Source organism: Electrophorus electricus, chromosome 8 (assembly GCF_013358815.1).
Source record: "Electrophorus electricus isolate fEleEle1 chromosome 8, fEleEle1.pri, whole genome shotgun sequence".
In the NCBI taxonomy this organism is placed as follows: Eukaryota; Metazoa; Chordata; class Actinopteri; order Gymnotiformes; family Gymnotidae; genus Electrophorus; species Electrophorus electricus.
In genome coordinates, this window is record NC_049542.1 from 25,599,597 (window position 1) to 25,624,460 (window position 24,864).

At 40.4% G+C, this 24,864-nt stretch overlaps 1 protein-coding gene and 1 long non-coding RNA gene across 3 annotated transcripts; both read left to right on the forward strand.

Moving 5' to 3' along the window:
• Nucleotides 1-10,945: 10,945 nt before the first annotated feature.
• On the forward strand, nucleotides 10,946-12,748 carry LOC113582926. Of its 2 annotated transcripts, none has more exons than XR_003411201.2 (4): nucleotides 10,946-11,033; nucleotides 11,344-11,447; nucleotides 11,663-12,224; nucleotides 12,444-12,748. It is a non-coding gene; the product is annotated as an uncharacterized LOC113582926 (long non-coding RNA). The 2 variants fall into 2 exon arrangements; XR_003411200.2 differs by having other exon boundaries at nucleotides 11,344-11,439.
• A 6,988-nt stretch (nucleotides 12,749-19,736) lies between these two features.
• On the forward strand, nucleotides 19,737-24,402 carry LOC113582924 (C-type lectin domain family 6 member A-like). The gene is made up of 6 exons (XM_027018973.2): nucleotides 19,737-19,901; nucleotides 20,253-20,369; nucleotides 20,847-20,924; nucleotides 21,644-21,798; nucleotides 22,638-22,750; nucleotides 24,163-24,402. The coding sequence occupies exons 1-6, from the start codon at nucleotides 19,826-19,828 to the stop codon at nucleotides 24,338-24,340; spliced, it is 717 nt and encodes a 238-aa protein (XP_026874774.2). The 5' UTR covers nucleotides 19,737-19,825; the 3' UTR covers nucleotides 24,341-24,402.
• The last annotated feature ends 462 nt before the right edge of the window (nucleotides 24,403-24,864 follow it).

Below are 24,864 nucleotides of genomic sequence, written 5' to 3' on the forward strand. Positions count from 1 at the left end.
TCTTCAAAAGCGGCACTGTAAAGTTCAGTGATCCCAAGAGATGTGGTCCTAGTCTTACTGTGGTATGGAGGAACATCATAGAAACTGATTTGATATCAGCGGAAAAGAAAAGTCATGATTACATTGAGAGTGACAACATCATTTTTTTGCACAGTGGTAGTTCAATGGTTAAGGTACTTGACTTGTAAGCAGAAGGTTATCAGTTCAAGCCCCACCACCACCAAGTTACTGTCACTGAACGCTCCCATCCCCAGTGGTCATGTGGTACGGCCTGCCATGTGCAGTGGGAATTCATAGTTTGTCTCGTTTGTAACCACACCTATGTTTTTTAGCACACACCTGCACCTGGTTTGGTCTCATTATGTCTGTCTGTATTTAAACCATGTTCGTATCCATGCTCATGTTATTTGTATTCATATTAAGTGTTGATGTTGTATGTGAGAAGAACAATGACCACCTGGTTTGCCTTATGTTAAGTCACCGAGCTGACTTGAGGTACTCTAGGTTTCTGTGGTCCGTGTATACCAAGAAGGGATGCTCAGCTCCTTCCAACCAGTGTCTCCATTGCTCCAGTGAGAGTTTGACTGATAGAAGTGCCCAGTTCCCTACGTCATAATTCTTCTTGGCGGGTTGAGGTTTCCTAGAATAGAATGCACAAGGGTGCAGCTGTGGTGGAGTGCCTTGTCTTTGTGACAAGACAGCTCCCACTCCCACATCTGATGTGTCAACCTCTACTATGAAGGGAAGTGAAGGGTTGGCTGGTTGAGAATAGGTACCATAGTAAAGGCTCCCTTTAAAGTCCGGAAAGCCTAAAGTCTGGAAAGAACCACTCTTTAATGGAGGAGGGTTTTGGCTGATTCCGGATGGCAGTCACTTTATCCAGTTCCATGGAGAGGTCTCCTGGTTTGATGGTACAACCAAGTCATTGTGGAACTCACACTTCTCGGCCTCGGCATACACGTGATGTCTTCTAAGATGCGTCAGGATGGCCGTTAGAACTGCTCAGCTTCAGATCGGGAAAATATGAGGACATTGTCAATATACACAATCATCAACTTACCTATCATGTCCCAAAATATCTCGTTCATAAATGCCTGAAAAACAGGGTGAATATTGAACAAACCATAAGGCATAACTAGGTACTCATAGTGACCACGTGATGTTATGAAGTCCACTCATCACCCTCATGTTAGCATATGTGGATGTAAGAGCCACACAAGTCCAATTTTGTGAAGATTGTAGCTCCTAGCAGACATTTAGGGGTCAAAGAAATGAGGGGAAGTGGGTAGGAATACTTCACAGTCACTGCGTTGAGGGCCCAGTAATTGATGCAGGGCCTTAATCCCCCTCTTTTTGTCTTTAGCAAGAAGAATCCAGCAACTACTGGAGAGATGGAGGATCAAATAAAGCCGTGTTGTAGTGCCTCGGCAACATAAGCCTCCATAGCCACCTCCTCTGACTGGGAGAGGGGAGCCCCAGGAATAAGTTCCAATGTATAATCCCAAGGTCAATGGGGCGGACGTTCAGTTGCCTTAACCTTACTGAACACATCTGAGGAGGGCCTATAGGGTGGCAGTATAGACTGGGGAGATGGGGAATTGGGGCTTTCAACAGTACTGGAGAAGACTGGCAAAGACATACAGTTTTAGAAACAGTGCTTACTCCATGACAGCAGTTCAGCAGTAGACCAAGAGATGCTAGGGTCATGGGTAGATAACCAAGGAAAGCCTAGTATAATGGAGTCACAGGTGAATTAACTCACAATGAAATAAGACGAACTTAAGTGTGACTGGGGCAGTTTGGTGTGTGACAACACCCTTACCAATGGGTTGGCCATTAAGGGAATGAACACGTAAAGGAGTATCTAAGTTAAGTTTAGTGATTCCTAGTTGTGTAGCTAACCCAACATCCAAAAAATTCCTTGCTGCTCTAGACTCCAACCAAGGCAGAGAGAGAAACATGGTTGCTATTGGCAGAAAGAACCACAGGTAGTATATGCTGACAATTGTTAATATAAGGAGTTGAAAACCAGGAAGACAAACACATATCTGGAATGCTTGTTATGCAACATAGGGTTGGCAATACTTCATGAAGTGAATGTGAGGGTTTGGAGCCAGTAATGAAAAGAATGGTTATCAGGTGTGTACTAGTATTCTGACAAACCAGATCAGAGGCGTGTGCGAGAAAAGGTGGGCATGGCAGTTCAGGGCTGAGCATGGTTCCTGAATAACACAGAATAATAACCTTAAATAACCTTGTGTGTGTTTTAGAAATATAAAGAGTTTTGTCTGTACAACAAAAATGAAGGAAATGAACTAAGAGAAAATCCACCAAAAATCATCCATTAATTAATTTTATATGAAATAATAGTAGACATTAAAATGGCATTTCAAATTAATATTTGTAATCAGTCAGAGGCAGTGAACTGGCTAGTGTTGGAATATCTATATTTAGACGGAGATTTGTAAGAACACTAAAAAAAAAAAGAAAATATTTGAAGCTAAACCCTAATCCCTAATCCCTCAAATGGCCCACCATATCCAGGCTACATTTCCTGCTCTGGGCGATCCTCAGACTATGACCTATATGAGCTTCATCAGAGTGGCATGTTTGTCCTCCTCCAACAGGTGGTGCACCTGCTGCAGCAGGGCGGTGTGCTCTTCATTCAGAGCAGAGTAAGAAGTGACATCTGGCCAGTGTGCACGGAGCTGTCCTGCTCCTCTCCACATCCCATGTCCCTATCTTCTCCTCCACCCAAGTCCACCTTGGTGCCACCCCCTCCTCTGAGAAATGATTCAGGCCACACTTCTCCCTGAATACAAACATATGTTGGCATGGCAACCTGTTGAGTGTGGCCAACGGACAGGTACAGGACATGGCAGTGACGTTTACGATGCCTGAGAGTCCAGCACAGCCGTGTCTCCTGCTGTGAGCACCTGTGCAAAATTCACCTGCTCAGAGAGTCCCGGCTGCCTGGCCACAAGCTGGCTGGCATATGGTGTCAACGGGTCCAGATACTGGTGCCAGGCTGAGCTCGACAGCACCCGTTGTGCTACCACTGCCGCCCTCAGCCCCACCGCAGGCTGCCAACTAGTGGCTTCACATGCCGACAAAAGCCCCTGAGGTCCCCCAGTGCAAGGATACACTGGTTCAACTGGCACTGAAACTGGACCAATAGCCTGGTGGTGTTCTGGCTGTAGAGATGCTTTGTCAGGGCACATTATCCAATGCACTTTGACCAGGTGCCATGCTTGGTTAAAATAGTCTATGACCGGCTGAATTCCTGTCTCATGCAGATGCTGGACATTCTCTTGGTAGTCAAGTTCAAGTTCAAGAGGTTTTATGGTCATTTCAGCTATATACAAGTACACAACAAAAACGAGACAATGTTCCTCCAGGAATATGGTGCAACATAAAAACAACAGTGCAACAGACAACATGCTACACAAGTGCAAACAGTCCAATATAGTGCAAAATGTCATTAAATAAACATTAAATAAATAATAAATACAGGACAGGACAAATACAAAATACAAAATGAGTAGACAGTGCAATTTAGTACAGTACACAGTACTGGGCATATGTAAAGCGAGTTGTGCATAGCAATCAGTGACATGTTACCCTGAACATAGCAGTCACCGGTAGCAGCCAGAACAGTTCAGAGTACAGTCCTGCTCTCCATTGGACTGAGTTATCTGCTGATGAAGATGCAGGTTCTGCTGGTTCTGCTGCCAGTAAGGGTGTCTGTCTGTCTTATCTCCTGCTTCACAGTCCGGGGGACGCGAGAGGGGATGAGTAACATCTGGGCCTTGGGATAGTGTGAGGCATACAACAGTCTCTCCGTGTGGTGCTTAGCCATCACCACCACCTGGATCCTGACCATGAGTGGTGACCACAAACATGAAAATAAGCTCACTGTGCCCATTACCATCCAAGGCTAGCTGCACACACATGCGCATGTGTCGTAACAGTTTCAAGTAGAAAATAAAAATGCAGACTTCAGAATTAGTAAAAGAGAATAGCTGGTCCTGTTCTTTCTTTCAGATTAACGTTAACAAGCATTATTGAGGCACCCTCCGGAGAATGTCTAACAATCACACAAATAAAAATTTTAAAGTATGTTTTATGTCAAATGCTGTTAAACCTATGTTGCCATGGATACATGTTTGTCATAAAAAGAGAAATTGTTTATTTCTCATTTCCCAAATCAGAGCTCAGCATTCAGAGTGATTATTGCAGAGAGAGTGGAGGACAAGCCCATAGCCAGAGGGCGACATCACAGCCGAGAGTGAGAGGCAGCAGCCAGAGACAATCCAGCAGAAACAACTGCAGCTGAAAGTATTGGGTGGTCTGGAGAAACAAAAAGCAATAGAATGAAAATGGAACAGCTGAAAATAATGAGAAATATGAGACATGTGACACTATCCAGTTATTGATGATTAGTGGCATGGGTTTGGAGAGGCTTAGGCTTACAGAAAGATTAGTAAGAGAGTTATCACATCAGTTTTGTATACTGAGATTAATTAACTGTTTCTTGGCTTGTGCCCTCTGTGTTTCTAAGTGTTCATGTTACGTGTGTTGTTTATTGTGTGTTTTAGAAGGTGTTGCGGCAGGAGTCTGTGAAAGAGAATGGCAGAGAGATTCAGCACTGCCAGCAGCTTCAAGCAGATCTTGAGAGGGAGGAGAAGGATGTCAAAGGAAATGGAAGAAGCTATAACGAATCAAGAAAAAAGAAGAGAAATTGTGGTAAACCAGGAAGTACAGTTGCAGGAAAGGTATCTCATGATCTCATGATGGGAGAGGCGGGAAGAAATGAGACTTGAAATACAGATGGCAAGGAGTGAGGAAAAAGAAACGCAGTTCTAAAGCACCTGGAGCATCCTAGAGTCTCTCGAAAGGAAAATACAGTATTTGATTTAAAAAAAAAAGGCATACAATAGTTTTCCTGGAGGAAAATACAAAGGTGTCTTGGAGGAGCCATCACCAAAAAGAGAGACAGAAGAGGAGGAATGGAACACAGAGCTGAAACTGATGTGGGACAGTACAGTATGGGAAGAACAACAGTGAGAGGTAAGAAAGAATGTTCATTTTGACAATGCAAAGACAGAGAAAATGGAGAGACTGAGAGAGGTGAAATGACTGCATGAGGATGAGAGAGAAATGGAGAGAAGTACAGCAAAGGAAACAGAAGAAGCTCCAAGGAAACAGGAGGAAAAATGGAGAGAAATTCTGGTAAACCAGGAAGTACAGTGGCAGCTGTGGGCTGTGGGCTTCATGGTCTTCAAGAAAGGGTCAGAGAAACAAATTGTAAGGGTTTGTCTCTATTTCCTGGTTCCTGAACCTCTTCTTTGGTTTTCGGTTTTATGGAATTGTCCGCCCTTTCTCTGTGTATTGGTATTAATGCACATGCTCAGCATATTTTAAATATTGCTGCAATAATACTGAAAAACAAGTTAATTTTGATCCCTTACATGATGGGAAGTGTTCTTACTCTCTCATCCCTAGTCTCAACCCTGAACCCTTTACCTTTTACACAGGTCAGTTGTAATCACAGGGCCACCGCTGGCATATAAAAAATACAGTTGAGAATTAACCAAGCCAACTTTTATTTTATTAAGCATTAAGTATGATCTTTATGGAAAAAATCTTGTTCTATAAGACACTACATGTAACGTGCATTGGCCCGAGTGCCATAGGGCGAGGGGCAGGACACACAGATTCCACCGACTGGGACAAACATGTATTAACATAAACGACAGCGGCACTCACGTATTACAAAAGATACACATGAACGTGAAACGAATGACGTTAAACAAACATGATACACAAGAATACATCTAACATAAGCACATTACATTCAGACATTACGCCGACAATGACCAACAACGCCGCACACCCTGAGGTGAGTTTAAATACACACAGACAAAACGAAGTACAGGTGTGTGCAGGCGTGGCCACAAACGAAAGTCCTCCCACTGCACGTGGCTGGCCAAACCACGTGCCTCGCGGGAGGCGAGCATTCCGTGACACTACATATTGAAGTTATATTTTTGGCATGGTGGAGTAAGCCTGTCAAAACGGTCCTTAATTCATTGGTCAACATCAAGGCATGGAAAATATTCATGGTAATCAATGGATTACCAGAACAGTCATCCTAACACACTCTAAACATACCTCCAACATTTCCATTAAGGCAGAAATATATCTCAACCTAAAACATTAAATGAGGTTATGAATACATTAATAAAAGTTTATTAGTTAATTTGCTAAAGAATCCACATTTTTATAGTTTTCAGGCATGATTATGTAATCGCCCAACCTTCTTTTCATACTAGTATTTGAAATCGCCACCATTATATCCAAACATACATTATTGGTTATATACAAATTGAGATCCAATAATGTGCAAGTTCCCTATCATTATAAAAATTGAAGCTTGACACCATTATATCCTATTGGAAGGTTTTCCTTTTCCTAAACAGATACGATCTAAACTCACACAACCAAACTCCTGCAAGATAAAGTTTCAGGTCAGCATCACTCTGCCCTTGGTTGTAAAATAATGAACCTTGTTTGCCACAGAATTCTCAAACAGGCTTTCAAGTCCTTTAAAAACAATAATCTTTTCCAATACTAATGAAGTTATTTGTCAGGAGAACAGTCCAGAGTGATCTAACTTAGATTTCCACAGAGGCCCATCTGGGCCTTGAAACCACCTGCACCAAAGCCTCTGCTCTGTACTTAGAGTCACAAAAGGCCTCTTACCTTAAGATACCCCAGATACGTTATTCCTCTTTACACATTCTAACACAGTCTTGCACCACTCTGCACCTGTTACAGAGAGCTTCATTGTCTACTATAATAAGATCACAGATTGCCTTATGAAAACACAGAATAATGTTTGGCCTTTCCTTTACCCCAAAATATTTTATTATTCACTTTAAGTGAACCACAGAAAAACACACATACAGCTTTATGGATTCTACAGAACCCTACAATGAAAACAAGACACACTCTCAAAAAACAAGAAACACCTACACTCCACAACTACTCCAGTAGAAACATCTACTCTCACCAATTTCTTCAGTAGAAACATCTACACTCACCAACTCCTTCGGAAGAAATATCTACACTCACCAACTCCTGCAGGACAAACATCTACACTCACCAACTCATTCAGTAGAAATATCTACAGCTCCCGAATCTTCAGTAGAAACATCTACAATCACCAACTCATTCAGTAGAAACATCTACACTCACCAAGAATTAGAATTACTAATGAAACTACCTCTGCAAAATGAAACAACCTGGATCCCAGTTGGAAAGACTCTCCAACCGTCTAAACTCTGCAGTCTGAAGCTTATAATGAACATATTTCAGACTACTGAGAATCACTCCACTCCTCCAAGTCAGCCAATCTCTCCAGCCTTACTCAAAAACACTTGCTCTTTTTCAACGGTCTACAAATACTCCTGTTTCCTGAAAACAATATACAAGCTTTCTTTGACCTCTGCAATTCTTTTCCAAATTTCTTTAAAAGTAAGATCTCTAAAATGTATCATTCGCCAGCTGGTTCCAATTCTTTTACCTGCTCTCCTGCCACTTCTTAAACGTGTTGGTGCTAATTTCACCTTCTCTGTAATTTTTAGTGGAATTCTCCTTCTCTTTTTGAATCCATCTAATCTGCATTTTGCTTAGATCGAGAGGTAAAATTATGACTGAGGGGTAATTTCCAGTATAACAATACACACTGATGGAATTTAAACTGTTTTATACATAACCTCTGTATGTCGAAACCACACTTCAGCAAAAAAACAAAACAAAACAACACCTCCTTGTTTCTGAAACAGTGCAGCAGGTAGGCTACACCACATACTTTTTGCGCTCTTAAGAAGTGCAAGCTTGGTTGCTGAACCTGTTATCTCTCTAAGACTGAGTTAAAGACAATCCAGATTATCACATGTAACTGTCATTACAAACAGTATAGTAATAGCTTTTGCATATATTAAAGCTTTAAAATACACATTGAAACACATTAATCCATCACTTCTTACATTTTGAAGATATCATTCTTAGATTTGATATTCTGAATTGTACAAAACCTGTTTGAACATTGTTGAGAAACTCACATCAATGTTATGATGCCAAAGATATTACTCCATCCCTATTGCAGATTATAGTTTTATCATTGTATTTTGCAGTTGAACTCAACTTTGCTATTAAGTCTGTGTGAGGTAAAATCAATGCTTCTCTCTAAACCGGTCATGCAGGGTTTCTTTTTGTTTTGTTTTTTTTTGGACATACTGTTAAGGTCATTCATGTGAATTTACAGGAAGCAGACCTCTGAGTTTTAACGTTCATCAGAAATCTAAAATGTGCATGTAACGGTGAGCAGTAAGCAGGCAGACGCATGTAAGGAGAAAAGCGAGATTGATTATGGGCGAATCCAAAGTCAGAGTCGTTGTAGGATCAGGGTCACAGAGCCGACACGGAGATCACGGGGATACATGATAAACGAAAGCTAGGAAACACAAAGCAAAAGTATACGAAGGCAGACAAGGGAAGCAGGTTATGACAAAGACTAGGGGAAAACTCGGGGCTAAGAAACACGAAGTACAAACTTACAGGTATACAGAGACAGGCTTTCAAAAACACCCAGACATTAAACCAAACATTCAAACAAACACAACCATTCAAATAAACAATAAACAGCCAAGATCAAGGCCACAACGCAGGGTTTAAATACATGAATTTAACAAGGTAGAAACGAGGGACAGATGTAAGCAATCAAACGAGGGGCGGAGAAAACGAAACCACGGAATGGAATTAAAATACACGAGACAGAGAAAACATGGAACACGGAAGCTGGGAGGAACTAATTGTGACAGTGCAAGGTGGTTGATATTTTATACTTTATTGTATCGTATTGCTCCTTTTTAACTGGCCTTACAATTTATTTCTATCTTATTCCATTTTTAAACTTCAACATTCTTTCTGTGAAGTACTTTGTATGTAAAGTACTTTGCTTTTAAAAGTACAAAATAAATATCATTATATTATGCTGTAAAATATTTTAATCATAATAAAATACCCAAAATGGTATTTAAGTTAAGAATATAATCTGATAGTGACACTTATATTGCATTATATATTAAATAACTCCTTTTTCAGTTTCTAGATCACCTGAAGAATGTGTCACCATATCTAAGAAGACAGTTAGCATACATTCTGTTAGCACTATTCTATAAGTGTTAATTCTAAAAGAACATCAGGGCATGAGCCACAAAGTGCACAAAGTCAAAGTTTATTTTTTATTTCTGAAAGGCAGAATCCTCAGTGACCTAAATACTCAAGCTGCTCATCCGTCTGATGTAGTCTAGAAGCCTGCTGGGATGCTTAGTGACACAAAACTTTATTTGGTTTATCCTTTCTGTAGCCTATCAGTGCTGCGGCTTTGAACAGGTGCACATTTGACATCACCTTTCCTCTCCTTTGGCATCATAATTCAGTCGACCATTCAATTCACTGCAAACTAGGCTAGCGTTTGAGAGTCAGGTGAGCCTTTTGTACTGCTGTCAAAATGCCTTTACTCCTTACATCCAGTGCCCTCAAAAGACTGTATGGGAAGCTGCAGAACAATTAATGTTTCCTAAAATACATTTTCTATTGATAAAATTAACTACGACATATAAGCATACACCACTTGTAGCACTTAATTATGATCTAGTACAGTGTTATACATGGAACCAAAGCCATCTGTGTGTGTAAATTCTGAAGTCACACACATGCCAGAGATTGTGGACTGCAAATATGTAGAAAGATGCAGAAATATGGGCTGCAAAAATGAGACATATATGACATGCACAAAGTACAAAATGTTTCTCTACATCATTAAACAGAGAAATTGCTTCCAGTTTTATAATTGCTAAAAACTAAACTCAAGTTACAAAATACAAATAAATGAAGAAAAAAGTAACAAAAAAAAGCAATAACAAATGATACATGTTACTTTAACTGTTACATACTTTTTATATAGATAAAATAAAAAGGCAAGCAAGAAATTATAATGGAATGAAATGAAATAGATTTTTGATCAATAGAAATAGGTCAAACTAATCGAGTGTGAACTTTGCACTCAGTTTAATATCACTATAAAGCTGGAATGTGAAAGAATTTTTTTTGACCATTAAAATCATCCTGGTGTCCTCAGTACAGTGAACATATTTGTAGCGTTGAGCGGTAAGGAGGCGGACGCATGTGCTGAGAGGAGCGAGATTTAATAGGGGCAAATCCAAAATCAGAGTCGTTTATACGGTTCAGGGTTACAGAGCCGACACTGAGAATACGAGGAAGCATTACAAAACAAAAACACGAAGGCGCACGGGAAAGCAGACTATAACTAAGGCAAGGTAAACACAAATGCACGAAGTACAAAGAAACAACCAAAAGCGAAACACATTCACAAATTCAATAATTTGAACAGTCAAACATCCAAACAAACAATATAACAGCCACGACCAAGGCACACAACATGGTTTAAATACATGAACTAGAAACGAGGGACAGATGTACGCAATCAAACATGTAAGGACAAAACGAAATTATGGAACGGAGCTACACATAACAGGGAAAACACGGAACATTTAATGTGGACTAAACGTGACGATATTGTTAAATGAAAAATAAAATACATTTTTAAAAGCTGAATTGTAAGATGTTTCTCTTACTCTAAAAGAGAAGAAAAAAAAATACGAATTCGGAAGACATTTATCAAGTAACTTTTTCTTCTTTGCATCTTCATGAAACAGGAATTAGTAATTATGGAAATTATGCGAAGTCGGTTTTGTGGAAATATAGCCGTTGTCTAACTCCAGTAAGGATGTGGAGGTCCAGACCCAAGGAGCCTTTATTTGAATTAGCTAGGTAAGAAAGCTGTCCTGTCTAGCTGGGCTGGCTATCAGCGATAAACACAACTCCCGGACTTTAGCAGCAAACACACAGGACGGCGCTCTTGACAGTTAACTAACGGGACGGTTAGTTATTTCATATAGAATATTAGATAGCTAACATTTAATAATCAAATTATTTAAACAAATGTCTATAATGCATTGAAAATTGTAGCTAGCTTCATCTTGTTCCACACGAATGTTGTACTAAGTTACCTATTAAGCTAGCATGTTGCCTTTTAGCCTGCTGTATTTACTTTATGTATTTACATCATGTAGCCCGTTTTTGGCGATCGATTTTTCTTACACTCTTTCCTCTTATTACAACTTTGTTGAAAAAGACTGCACCCACTGATGACTTTATATGGTACTTTTGTCTTATACCCGCTTTTCACAGGTGTCAAGTGACAGACTGTGTAGCTCACACAAAATGGTGTTTACCCAGGAAGTGTAAAATGGCGAATGACCAGGACTGAAATCCTTAGGAGTTTAGGTAACAAGGTGCCCCAGTCAAATCTTAACTCCGCTTCAATATTTTTGATGTAGTTAATTAGAGCCTGTCTGTGAGTGGACCTTTGTGGTAAAGCATATATGTGTTGTAATAGTGCTTGTGTTCATAATGAGTAGTATATGAGTATATGAGCAGTGTTCATAATGCTGATTTACTGTATAAGGTGTGTTCATAATGCTGATTTACTGCTTTGTGTTTTCTACAGAAGAGAGCTCCAACACCTAGCACAAAGATTGATGTTGATTCTAGCCAGGCTGGAATTAGAATCCCATATGGCTCAGATAAAATGAGTACAACAAGCTCTGGGATTCCTACAGTCTCACTTTGTGCATTACACCACTGTCTTCATACAGTTTTCCTCAAAGTGCAAAAGGAATTGCACCTCAGTGGCAGAATGTGTGCTTGGACTTTTATCCACTGCAACTGGAGTGCGTCTGGAGGATAGGATGGACCTCCCTGAGGAACTCCACAGTTCAGTCATCGAGGCTGTGTATGAATAGCTCCTCAGAAGAATTAAGACCAGGAAGAATGTGAATCTGACCCAAGCATTTATGACTGGAGGTCTGGTGCAAGTCCTTATCACTTGTTAAGCTAGTTCAAAGGAAAGATCTGGCCCGGTTCCAGTACTGTCCCTCCACACACGGCTCCAGATCTGCAAAGCGGACAGTAAGGACCACTGTATCTAGTGCAGCAGAAGGTAGTGTTAAGACCAGGAAGACACCATGGATACATCGCGTAATGGGAATGATCTCAAAATTGGTAGAAAGGTAAAGTTGTCTATTGTATATTAATTTTGTACTTAATAATGAATTTTGTGTAAGTACATTATTATTTTAAATAATGTACTTACACAAAATGTTTTCTGTAAACCATGAATAAGGAGTCCCTTATAATATGTATGGCCTTGAAGTGCTTAACAGTCTAATTATGGTTGACACATAGATTTTAACCTTTCTAATAATTCATTCTTTTCTCACAAAAAACAGAAACCCAGGGCTGTCAAACAGATAACATGCAGGTGCATGGAGGAACAAGACCAAACTCTTGAGTTCTGGTGTATATAAAAATAGGACTCTTTCATTCTTTAGAAGCAACGCAAAACACTAGCTTTTTAGAAAGCTGGAATGTTAAAGACTGTTTCTGTTATGATGGTATTTCTTGCTCTCTGTTTTTGTTCTACCCAGTTTTGTTCCACCCCACTTCTAGCCAGACTCCTTGAATAAGACGTGTCAGAGCTCTTTCTTACAGAGGATAAGCTCCATGTTTAAAAAAATAAAAAGTAAACACTTGACATGTGATGTGTTGATGCACTCCTTTATGAAGAATTAGTTCCATGTTTAAAAAATGTGGGGTAAAAAAAAAAAAGTAATAAAGATGTGCTGATGTAAAATGTAGACCAGTCACTTCACTCACTATCTGACAGAATATATATACACATACAGAAAGAGAATAAGGCACCTTAAAACCCATAAACATGTAAATTTCATAGAACAAGTCTCAGTATGTAAATTCTCTTTAAAGTGTTTTCAACGTGTAGCGGTTTCAACTTGTAATGGTAGCAGTTCCTGGGACAAGCAGAGACCATTGAGACTGCTTCCAAATGCATGCGGCCTTGACAGACACGAACACCAGCTCCCTGCTTTCATAGACGGAGTCAGTACAAACACCAGGGAAAAAGCAGAGGCAAATCAGAATAGCAGCAAATGAATAAGAACAACAGTTGTCTTTGCAGCACGTTTCAAGTAGAAACTATTACTGTGTAAATTATCCATCATATTGTCAGGTTTGAGTTGGAGAAGAGCATGTGCCATGATCAGTTTGTCCAGTTGCATATACTGTGGTATCTAGAATTGCTGACAGTCATTAGATAATTAAGTACCAGAATCCTTTATTATTTTATTTGAAAGTTTGTGTTTGATATTTAGATTACTTTGAACTCTGTTCTCAGAGATATATAACGATGTGTACAATGGATGGGTGAGTACTAAGTCTTTATCGTCACTGTGCACTGCTGTGATTTTTGTAAATGAGTTTGAGTTATTTCCAGAAGGCAGCGCTAGCCGCGTGTATTGAATTCACCCACTGGCAGAGTGCTGTATATTTTACTTAAATGTTACATTATTTATTGTGCATCTGCCCAGTCCCACGCCTAATGCCCATACCTCATTTTTACATGGCGTGTGGCCTAAAAATGGACCATTAGGTAAGCTTGCAGAACATAGACAGGTGGTACCTGTCACAGGTAATAGTGTTAGGGCCATATTTCTGAATTTTGGGTAATGCCATTGTTACAATCTGTCCTGTGGTCTGGCCATGAACCACCATCCAAGCCCTATGCGGTGAGATTACCACTGGCAGCTACTGCCTTAGATACATTTTACATCATAAACCCTACTCTCATATTGATTTGACAGTCTGGTGAATTATGATTAAGTGCTGTTGCCATAACATCATCTACTGGGACCGGTACTGGGTGTATGGAATGCTTGACACACCAGACAGTCCTTCCCTGGCTCTACCTCTGTTGCCGCTACCAGGGAGACCACACAAGCTAAATTACCATTACACTGTTGTTGATGACTCTGAAAGCCCACTATCCCCCATTTTGTACCTTTGGAGACTGAAAATAATGCCAATATTATCAAATGAATGGGGCCCATTATTCCTATAGTAAGGTTTTGTATGCACTTATGTTAATAGGCAGATAGGATATCTATCAAGTTATAATACCAATGCTAAAGTGTATTGACATACAGGGCCAAGGAGGACTTCCTTGGTGTATGGTGCAGCCGAGGGGCAGTCCCTCAGCATGAAATCATATAACAAATTTTGTACTATATGTGAATGTGTTAAGGTGCATTTGGCTTGTTGGACGCATCTGCTACTGGAGATTTCTTCAGCCGGCTGGCGTGTATCCACTGTGCTGATCCTAATGTTAGCACAGCGGTTCGGGTCACTGCAGTCACGGTCTTTGGGGGTCCATACGCAGCTTCACCATCTTTCCGAGGGTTCAATGATTTAATTAAAACAGTGTCACCTGAAATAAATGGATGAGTAGGGAGAAGTGAGAGAGCAAGAGACATTACCATGCACACTGTTTAATTTCTCAATCAACATTTGGGTGCAGTCTGCCAAGATCACGTCCATGTCACCTGAATGAGAAACACCTGGGTTACCTCTGACCCATGGGGTGGTAAAAGGTCTACCATTCTGATCTCACACAACACCACTGGCGGCACATCTATCCACTTCTTTCTTAGAGCAAGGAAATGCCTCAGTCCACTTGGAAAACCTGTCTACAATCACCAGCAGATACTTCAACTTACCACAAGGTGGCATGTGTGTAAAGTCTATCTATAGACACTGAAAGGGATATTCAGGAGCCGTGAAGGCATCATGTTTGGCTTGTGTTTTACCATGATTGCTTCTAGCACAGGTTAAGCAGCTATCTAGGAGGAGTTTTACAGTTTTACATGTTTCCGGTATACAAAACTGTTTTTGAATGTTAGCAGTCACCCCCCCCCCCCCCCCCCTTGTGCGACGTAAAAGACCCTGAAAATGACGCACGAGAAATGGCAAAACAGATTTAGGAAGGGTGATACACCCCGCCGGGTCATGGATTAGACCACTTTTATAAGGACTACATCATTGATTAACCCAGTGAGAGCAGTCCAGCCTTGTACCCTGAGGTTGTAAGAAAAGCAGATTGATATCAGTCGGTACCAAACAATGAGACAACATGGAGACAGCATCACATGCGGATGATACAGCGTATGGGCATGAGGGGGCATTAACATCTGCCCAACGTGCAACCTCGTCTGCTAAGGCATTGCTAGAGGCCATGTCACATCTAGAGGTTGTGTCATGACCTCTGACTTTTACGAGAGCCAGCCGAGCTGGTAGCGTACATGCAGACGAAAGTGCAGACACTAGTCCTGAATTAGAAAGTGGCTTACCGTCCGAGATGCGGAACCCACTGGAGTGCCAAATCTTACCGAAGTCATGAGTAACTCCAAACGCATAACGGGAATCAGCATAGATGGTGACAACCTGATCCCGGAATAGATGACAGGCCCTGATCAACACCATCAGTTCAGCTACTTGAGCAGACCTGTAAGAGTAAGCCTCCCAAATGAGGTTGGGCAGAGAACAGACAGAATAACCGCAGGAAAATTTGGAATCAGACGGTTTAAAACATGAGCCATCTACAAAAACATGATAGCCGCCTTCGAGCAGCATGCTAAAGAGATCAGAGCGCATGCTCGAAGACTCAAGGATAGCATCCATGCAGTCATGGGGCAGAGAGTCATCAGAATGATCTAGCGATGTCAAAAGTGATCGGAACAGATTAGTAGATGAACTCAGGGTCGTGTGTGATTTAATGGTTAAATTCTGAGTGGCCCAGAGGATGGCCTCATAGCCCAAATGTTGCTGTGCCATCATGTGCTGTGTTTGAATGTTAGTCATAATATTAATAACTTGATGTGAAGTGTGTAGAACCATAGGATGAGACAGTGACAATTTCTCTGCATCAGTGACCAGCAGGGCTGAGGCAGCCACAGCGCGTAAGCAGGCCAGCATGCCTTGAACTACCAAATCAAAAGTTTTGGAAAGGTAGGACACAGGGTGATAACTGCCACCATGCTCCTGGGCCAGGATGCCCACAGCTGTGGAGCCATTTTCAGAAACGTAAAGGTGGAAGGGCAGATTATAGTTCGGCAGGCCAAGCGCTGGAGCAGAGTACGAGGCCTAAATGAGTGATACATGGGCTCAGTCCAGACCAATGTATCAAGACAGTCTTTTCCACAGTCATGCCTTAGGACTTTATCATGAAAGGAAAAATCCGGCACCCATTGGCAGCAGTAGTTAGCCAGACCCAGGAAACTCAGGATGGCTTGTTTTGTGCTGGGTGGAGGGATGTCACGTATGACTGCCCGGCGGTCATCTGAGAGGTGGCGTTCACCAGCGGACAGCAGGAACCCCAGATACATGACAGATGGCTTGCACCACTGGAGTTTAGATGGTGAAACCTTAAACCCACATGAAGCCAGATGTTTCAGTAGTGAGCGGGACCCCATCACACAGTGCTCCTCCTCTGGAGGGACCCAGGACGCCAATGCGTCTTTAACAACAGCGGAGAACACAGCCGGGGAGTCCAGGAAGCCCTGGGGGAGCCAGCACCACGTGTATTACCTACCCTGAAACGTAAATGCGAGAAGTGGTTGGCTGTCCGGGTGAACAGGTACAGAGAAAAAGGCAGAGCAAATATCCACAACAGTAAAGTAGTGATGGTGTGCAGGAATAGCGGTTAGAATGGCAGACACATCAGGCACCAGCGGTGCTATAGGAACTACTATGTCATGAATGTGCCTAAGATCTTGTGTAAATCTATATCCCTAATCACCTGGTTTACGCCCCCGGTTTACAGGTGTATTGTAGGGTGACACAGTAGGAATGATTATGCCTTGGATGAGCAGTGAGTCAATGATTGGTGACAGACCTGCTTCTTTTTCAGGAGATAGTGGATACTGTTTACAGTAAACAGGGGTACCGTGCTTGAGTTGAGCCTTGTAGGGAGGACCACCTATAAACCCCACATCGTTATTATTGTGTTATTATTGCATTATTATTGCATTACTGTGGTGGCCCACAGTGCTTTAGGGATGTCTTCCAGCTCAGGAAGTACAGAGTGGTCGGCAACAGAGCATTCTTCTCAGAAACCAAACAGAGTTTGGAGAAAAACGATCTTCCCTTAGCATGACATATAGATATGCATATGCCTGAATCAAAAAATCTTTAGCGTTCTACCCATGCTGCAACCTATTACGCAAACCTGGGAGGACCATAATCTCCATGTGGTGGATGGGGAAAGTCTGGAGTTGGATCATATGGATCCTCCTGCATGGGAGGTACCCACTCATCTTGTTGTTCGGTCATCTCGGTCTTCACCAGCTGATAACCATGTCCCTTGTTTAGGGTGTTTTTCAATTAGCTGAATTCTCCATTGGGTGCGGTGTTGTTCGGGATGAAGGTACAGCAGGACGATTCTGTTTTGCCAGGCTATCAGACTGGTTGCATCCAGCTGCTCTGCTATACCCTGGACTGCATCTCTGGTGTGGTTAATGAACATCTGCTAGTTATATTAGATGTAGTTAATTAAGTCTACATTCTTATTATGGTCACCCACCAGAATAGTGAAGATTCAAGCACTGCCCTTATCTGGTTTCTTGATTTGTGTTCATTTGGCACTGTCCTGTGGATGCCTATAGCATCAAGATACACTGACTAGTTAAGGTCATTATGTCTATTATGTGGAGGCAGCTACCCAGTTCCACCACTTGAGTTCCATTAATTACCCTTCATTCAAAACATGTAAAATTCCCACTGGTAGGCTGAAACAAGGGGGAAATATTTTCTCCTTCCTACTGGGGGCTACTGACAATGCAATGCCTTGCATTCTTTGGTCTCAAAGAGCTGTTTCCTAGTGAACAGGTATATAAGGCATTGTGTCATCTCCATGTTGTTCTGGATATCCCTGGGGAACAAGGCTGTCTTTAATTTAGGGCTCCCAGTTGAGCAAGCATAACAGGCCGAGGCTCCTAGGCTGTAGGCTAGGTACCTCGTCCAGTACCTCGTCCGTGTACCTCGTCCTGAGAATATAATATCCTTCATCTCTCATCCTAGGATCTTTGAAGGTCAAGTATATGGGGTTACACCAGCCTTATTGGTAGTCCTTGAAGTACGGCCCCTTTAGAATGCTAAATGTCCACTTTTTGTATGTATATTCCTGCCAACTTGCTGTCCAGCTTCCAGGTTTTGTTGTCCACCATGGCTGGGCCCCTCTTGAACATAGTTGTAGTTGTGGCCAGCCATTTGGGTGGGTGCACATGTGCTTATCATATGTCGAAAGTTGTCTCTTGTACTGTTGGTTGGGACACTTAATGACACAAATCACAAATGGCACAAATCAACCAGGAACATTTCTGTTTTTCCCTCAGTTAAGTTTAGCTGGATGGGAGTTTGTCCTGAGTAATTTCACTCTGGTGCATATATCACAGCGTTGTGGGCTTGAAATATTGTTGTGAGCAGGATGCTTGCGGCGATCAGCGTTTGTAGCACATGAGCCATTATGATGCATTTGGGTGACTTTTCCTTTTCCCTTGTCTCTAGTTTAGGTGGCCTCTCGGCACTCTTGATGGATTCTTGGTGCTTGTAAGGGACACGTAATCTGCACTTGTCCCACCTCATTGAGGTCTGACATAGGCTGATGGACTGCTGCATATTGAACAAGCTGTTATACGTCCATACCCAGCTCTCTGTGACAGGTCATGGCTCCGCCACTCACCTCTCACCTCTCTCCTCTGGACTCCAGTGAGTGGGCTCTAGGTGACACTGAAAGCCTTTTCAGATAGTGCAAGATTATTTTGCACACTCCCCTCGTGTTTTTATGCCTTCTTACTCTGAAACTGAAATGTTTGCAGTGAAGAGCAAAATGAGGAAGTTGCCCTCCTTTCCCACACTCTTGATGTGGTTTCCATCATCCACATCAGTTCTGCACCAGTGACTGACAGTGAACTGCAAGACTGTGTTGGCTGCACCATTACTGCAATGTGAATGTTCCTGGTTCCACTATTAGAATAGTAACATAACTGAAAGTTCAGTTACATCCACAAAACTGATATCTGAACTGTTATTATGAAATGGACCACTTTGACTTTACCAGTGACCATAACAGCATAGGTCATGTTGCAAACTTGAGCAAGCTCAAAAGTGCTAATGTAATCAGTTACTTGATAATAATTCACTGGAAGGAGAAGTTTGTTTCCCACCGGATTACACATGGGTTTGACTGTTATATATGTCACCACCAGTCTGCAGTACAGTCAAGAAACCCAGATAAAGGGGGTGTAGACTGCCTTAAATGACCATGGCCCCAACCTCTGTCCACTCTTGGTACTTTTAAAAACAACATTTACAATGCTACACAAACATAGACTCCTCCCATTAATAATGTTCTTGCCTAACAAAGAATTCTGTATGTGTGAGCAAAGTTTCAGCCATAACTACCATAAAAAAAAACATTTACTTTGTTCTCCAGACCCAGAGTTCTAGGCTGCAAACCAGCACTGTTCACTAGTTGCAGTAACTTTGCCCCAATCCCAGCATAATCTGTATTATTGGGGAAAAGATATGGGGATACTAGTGAAGAAATCTACAGATGAGCAAAACACTTTGCTGCAGCTCGATATAGACTGGGTTGTACCAAACACGTTATAAGCATTTCAATCATTGACACACTTCCTGTGTGTCTCAATGTTTGTCCTGCCATCAGGAGGTTTGCCGCTTCAGTGTGTTGTGAAGATTTAAAATGGAAAATGTCTATGCAAATGTTGATCTTGAGCTCTCTCAAATTTCTGCAAAGAAAAGATACCAAGGTTCAACAGGTAAAGGCACTTTTCATCCAAAGTTTCCTGAATGGAACATTACTTGTTTTAATCCAAAGTTTCATTCAATTTACTCATGATGTGTTGAATTAGTGCATGTGTAGTTTACACATCTAAGTAAATAACTACAAGTTTATTTGACAGTTTCATCTATCAAGATTTATGATCAAGCTAAACTAGGATTACAAAATGCATTGTAAATGGTGATCGAGTCTTTAATTATTATAATATTATTATAATATTATATTCACTATCATGTATATGTTAATTAATATTATTACTGGTATGTGAAAGGGAAACACATAGGTGCCCATGTGTTGTTGTTTAATTCAATAATTGAATTGCTCTCAGACCCATCTGAACACACTTCCATGCCTCTCAGAAGAATGGATTCTGCTTGTTTGGCCAGGACTCTAATGGGCCTCCTGCTCAGTGCTTTGGTGGCTGTCTGCATCCTGGCAATCCTGTGTGAGTATCTCTCTACTTCATTCTTCTACGTAGCAAAGTGGTGTTTGAAATCCTTGGGGTCAGTATTGAAAGATATAACTAAGGTGTTGAATTAGCACATGTTATATGTTACAGCTAACTCACAAGCCAGATTCACATATTAATTGAGCCCTTGCAATGAAAAACCACATATCAGCCATTTCCCCTTGAGTGAGTTATTTTAGTTTTTGATTTTGTACAACTTTTACATTAAAATACATTAAAATGCTTAATTTTTATCAATTAATAAAATGCTTAATAATTAGACTTACCTTTCTTCATTCATGTGGCATTTAAAAATAAATCTTGGAATAAGGCTTTATAGTATTGTGTTTATTTTGTAGAATGCGGAAACACAGTAAAATGGAAATGTGTGTTTTTTTGTTGTGAGGACTAAATTATATATCTCAATTTTATTCTTCACTGTGCGACTTTACCTTTTATATTCTCCTTCAACAGATTTTAATAATGTGAACTCCTTTAAGACATTACATGAACAATACGACAAATTGTTAATGAAAGAAGATAATGCAACTGGTAAGAGTTTAATGAAAATAAAGAAATAGTTTATCAAATATGTCAGATTAACCAACCTTGGCCATACTTTAAACATCAGCGGAGTAGTTTTCAGCTGGATGTGGTTTTCTTGTAACTCACTTTATAAACATCTTTAAGTCATGCAAACTCTATCCAAAAATAGAAGTCAAACATAAGTCTGAGAAGGTTTATGCTGAAAAGTGTTCAGATTTCAACCAGGAAAGAGCTAACCCCCCCCCCCCACAAGAGCATATTTTCTATTAGGGTTGAGAGATAAGATATTTGAGTAGTAATAAGTGCCTTTCCTCTCCTTCCATAGTTTATTGTGGTGCCATTTACATTCTATCTTTTAAGTGTTTTAGATTGTGAATGTGATCATTACACCACAGTACTAATTAAGCAGAGCAACACCATTGTGAGTGCAGCGAAATTCTAAAGCTTCTTAGCGTTCATTTGATCAAGTACTGTAGGGTTTGAGGGTGTTTTCTCACAGCTAGGTGAGGCACCAACTTGTTTACTGGTGTCATGCATGTAAACATGTGTTTACATATGCATACATGCTTAGTCAGTGAGTTCCATACTCCACTCTTTCTTTACAGTAAACGTTATTTGTTACTTGAATGTTATTTTACATCTACATGCATTGCCAAAAGCTTATCCATAATCAAAATACCTGAATAATGTATATTACAGTAGATGTTCTCTCTTTTTGGCACAAGGATGTAAAAAATATGGATTTTGTGAGGAGGGGTGGAAGAGTCTTGGTGTGAAGTGTTACTACTTCTCCACTGTCAAACTGAACTGGACACAGAGTCAAGATCACTGTGTTGAGAAAGGAGGATACTTGGTTATAATAACCAGCCAAACTGAGCAGGTGAGTTTAAGGGCACTGATTTCATGGCTGTGCTGGGGCATTAAAGCTGTCTAACATTCACGTTTATCTGAATTTGTTAATTTGGTGGACAGAAATGAAAGGACCTGTGAAGACAATGTTGGTGAAGTGGCGCAGCTGGGCTGTGGCAGTAGCATTTTAAAAATATTCCAGGGCAGTTGTATTTTTGAACCTATTTTGGCTTTAAACAGCATTTGCGCTACGACCTCCTCAAACCTGCTCTTAGTACAAAAACAACCTGGTATTTTCCTCAAAACAGTTCAAATAGGCACATAAATACATGTCAGCTTCCTCACAAATCATATGAAAATTAGACAGTTAGCATTTCACTCTGCATGGAAAATTATATAATTTAAATAATTAGTCATATCAAAATTATGCAAAAATGTATTTTATTCTAATCATAGTGCACAATAGTAATAATTTAAGGCTTTGAGTGCCATATATTTTGACATGGTGACTCCCCTGAAAACTAAGTTTGTTCTTCATGTGTCAAATTCTGTTTGTGCTTATGTTCCTACATGTTTTCTGCCATGACAAAATTGTATTTGTGCTGTAACAAGATCTTAAAGGGAATGAGAGGGGATAATCTCATTGGATATCGTGGTGGCACACCTAACCAAACCTACTGATCACGTGTTCAGTCAAATGACAGATACTGATCAAATGTTCAGTCTAACCACACTTGCATGTAATTATATCAACTTCTACTAATTTCTACCCAAATATGGTGTGCATATGAATATAGTAGTAATATGAGAGCAGTTTATATGCTTGTAACTGTTCTCAAATAATCCCATGTTATTTTACACTTTTTGTAGGACGTTATATCTACACATATTTGGGAAAACCACTGGATTGGGCTGAATGATATGCAGACTGAAGGAATATGGATGTGGGTGAACAATGAGCCCCTGAATGCAACTGGTGTAACGTAAGAGCCATGTTTATTTATTCACACCGTTCAGGAATTGCTTCTGGTTGAGTTTTAGAATACTCCACCTACAGGTTAGTATTATGCCAGTTCAAGTTCATATTAAAGAGAACGTTCACCCAAAAGTACATCTGATACCATTTAGATGTGATCTGGACCTTTTCTAGATTTCTCAGTTTTTGTATGTATACTATGAACTGTAGTCTCCCTGATAAGCTTACAAGCTACCATAAGATACTATGCTAACAGATTTGAATCCATTAAGCACATTCCAAGCACTAGTATAACTGAAACCAACAAGCTGGTATAGGCCACTACAGTAGTCATGGTTGAAACCCTAGGAAACAAAGGCTAGAAATCAAGACAAAGACAACTCTGATGGACTCAAAGTAACTTGAGTACAGCTTTAGCAATTGAGGGCCTTGCTCAGGTGCCCAACAATGGCAACTTGGAAGTGGTTTGAACTTGAACGACCAAGTCAGCATTACATTAGTTGTTCATGTATGTAAATGTAACGTACATACATGAACATGGTTTGGTTTTCAAGTGGCTGTGCTTTTCCAGGGCAGGGGCAGAGGCAGAGTCAACAAAGAACTACTTAAAACTCACTGGTAATTTTGGAGACTAAGACTTAGGCCCATGGGAAACACTCAAAAAACTTTAGAATTGCTTGTAATCGGCTAAGATTAATCATTATCAGAAAATGCACCCCAAATTTTTACTTGACATGGCAACAGGAAGTAGTAATGACACAGCAAATTAAAGCAGTTTTACACTACCATGGCAAAAAAACAGTTAAAGGCTTTGGTGATATAAATAGATATGAAAAAGTCTTGACAAAGTAATTAAAAGAAGCATTTCAGTATAGACATGACATGACATGAGATGCTTTATTCACCCCCTGAGGGAAATTCACATTTTCCATTTAGCAGCTTATGTTATACAACAACAGAGAAAACAGGATGGCAATAAAGAATATGCAAGAAAATAAGAATATATAGAACTATATAAAGCTAAAATATAATTTTATATAATAGGTAACATATGTAAACAATAAAGACCAGTTATTAAAAAGACCAGTTTTTACCCAGTATGCTGACTGTATGAGTATTTAACTTGTACTGGAAAGTGAGTAACTTGGAAATGGCACACCGAGTTCTCGGTAGCGCATTGACACTTGCAGATCATTATGCTATTATGATGTCACAATGTATGTAATATGTATTATGCACATTGATGATGTTTGGTGAAGATGGGGCATGGCTTTATTTCAATTAGCTTTAAGAAATTAGAAATCATCCAATAAATAATTTTAAAAAGAGCACATTTGCTGAAAAAATGGTGATCTCTCCCTTTAAATTCAACACACTCAGATTAACTACAGTACCTTTCTGCCATTTCTACTTATGAAGGTTCTGGCATCATCATGTGACTGGACAATACGAGCCTGATGACTGGAAAATAGAGGACCCGTCAGGAGAGGACTGTGCCAGTCTGGGCAATGGGATTAGTTATATTAATAATTGGTTTGATGCCTCTTGCCGTAAACTGAAACAATTTGTCTGTGAAAAGGAAAATATTTCCTTTTAGACTGCACTTTTGCTTGTCATGTCTGGTGCAGTACATAATAAATAAATATTCCAACAAAAACACTTTCAGGAGAAAAGGACACTGGATTGTTCAAGCCTGAGTATGATGTTGATATGGTTTAAACCCCAGTTATTTTTCTGCACAAGAACAGTGAGCTTTAAATGCAAATGCAATGATTGCAGATTTGCAAATGATGTAAGGACCAATACCCTGGATTTTCCTTAGTCTTTCCTTCCTGGTCCAGTTGTCTGCCTCGCCTTTGTCTAATTGTCCTGCCTCGGGGCCCTGGGGCATACATCTCAGAATAAGTGACTCAGAGTCCGAGTTTCTGAGAAGCACGAACAGTTTCTTCAGACATCATATAGCTATATATAGATAGAAAAACAGAACCACAGACTGTATATAAATAATCTGTTACCCAAAGCATCTAAACCACAGCTTCCATATTCAGTCCTTCAAAATGTTTAATATTATCTTTAAATGGGATATTTAATAATCGTATATTCTTTATTTTAATTACAGGA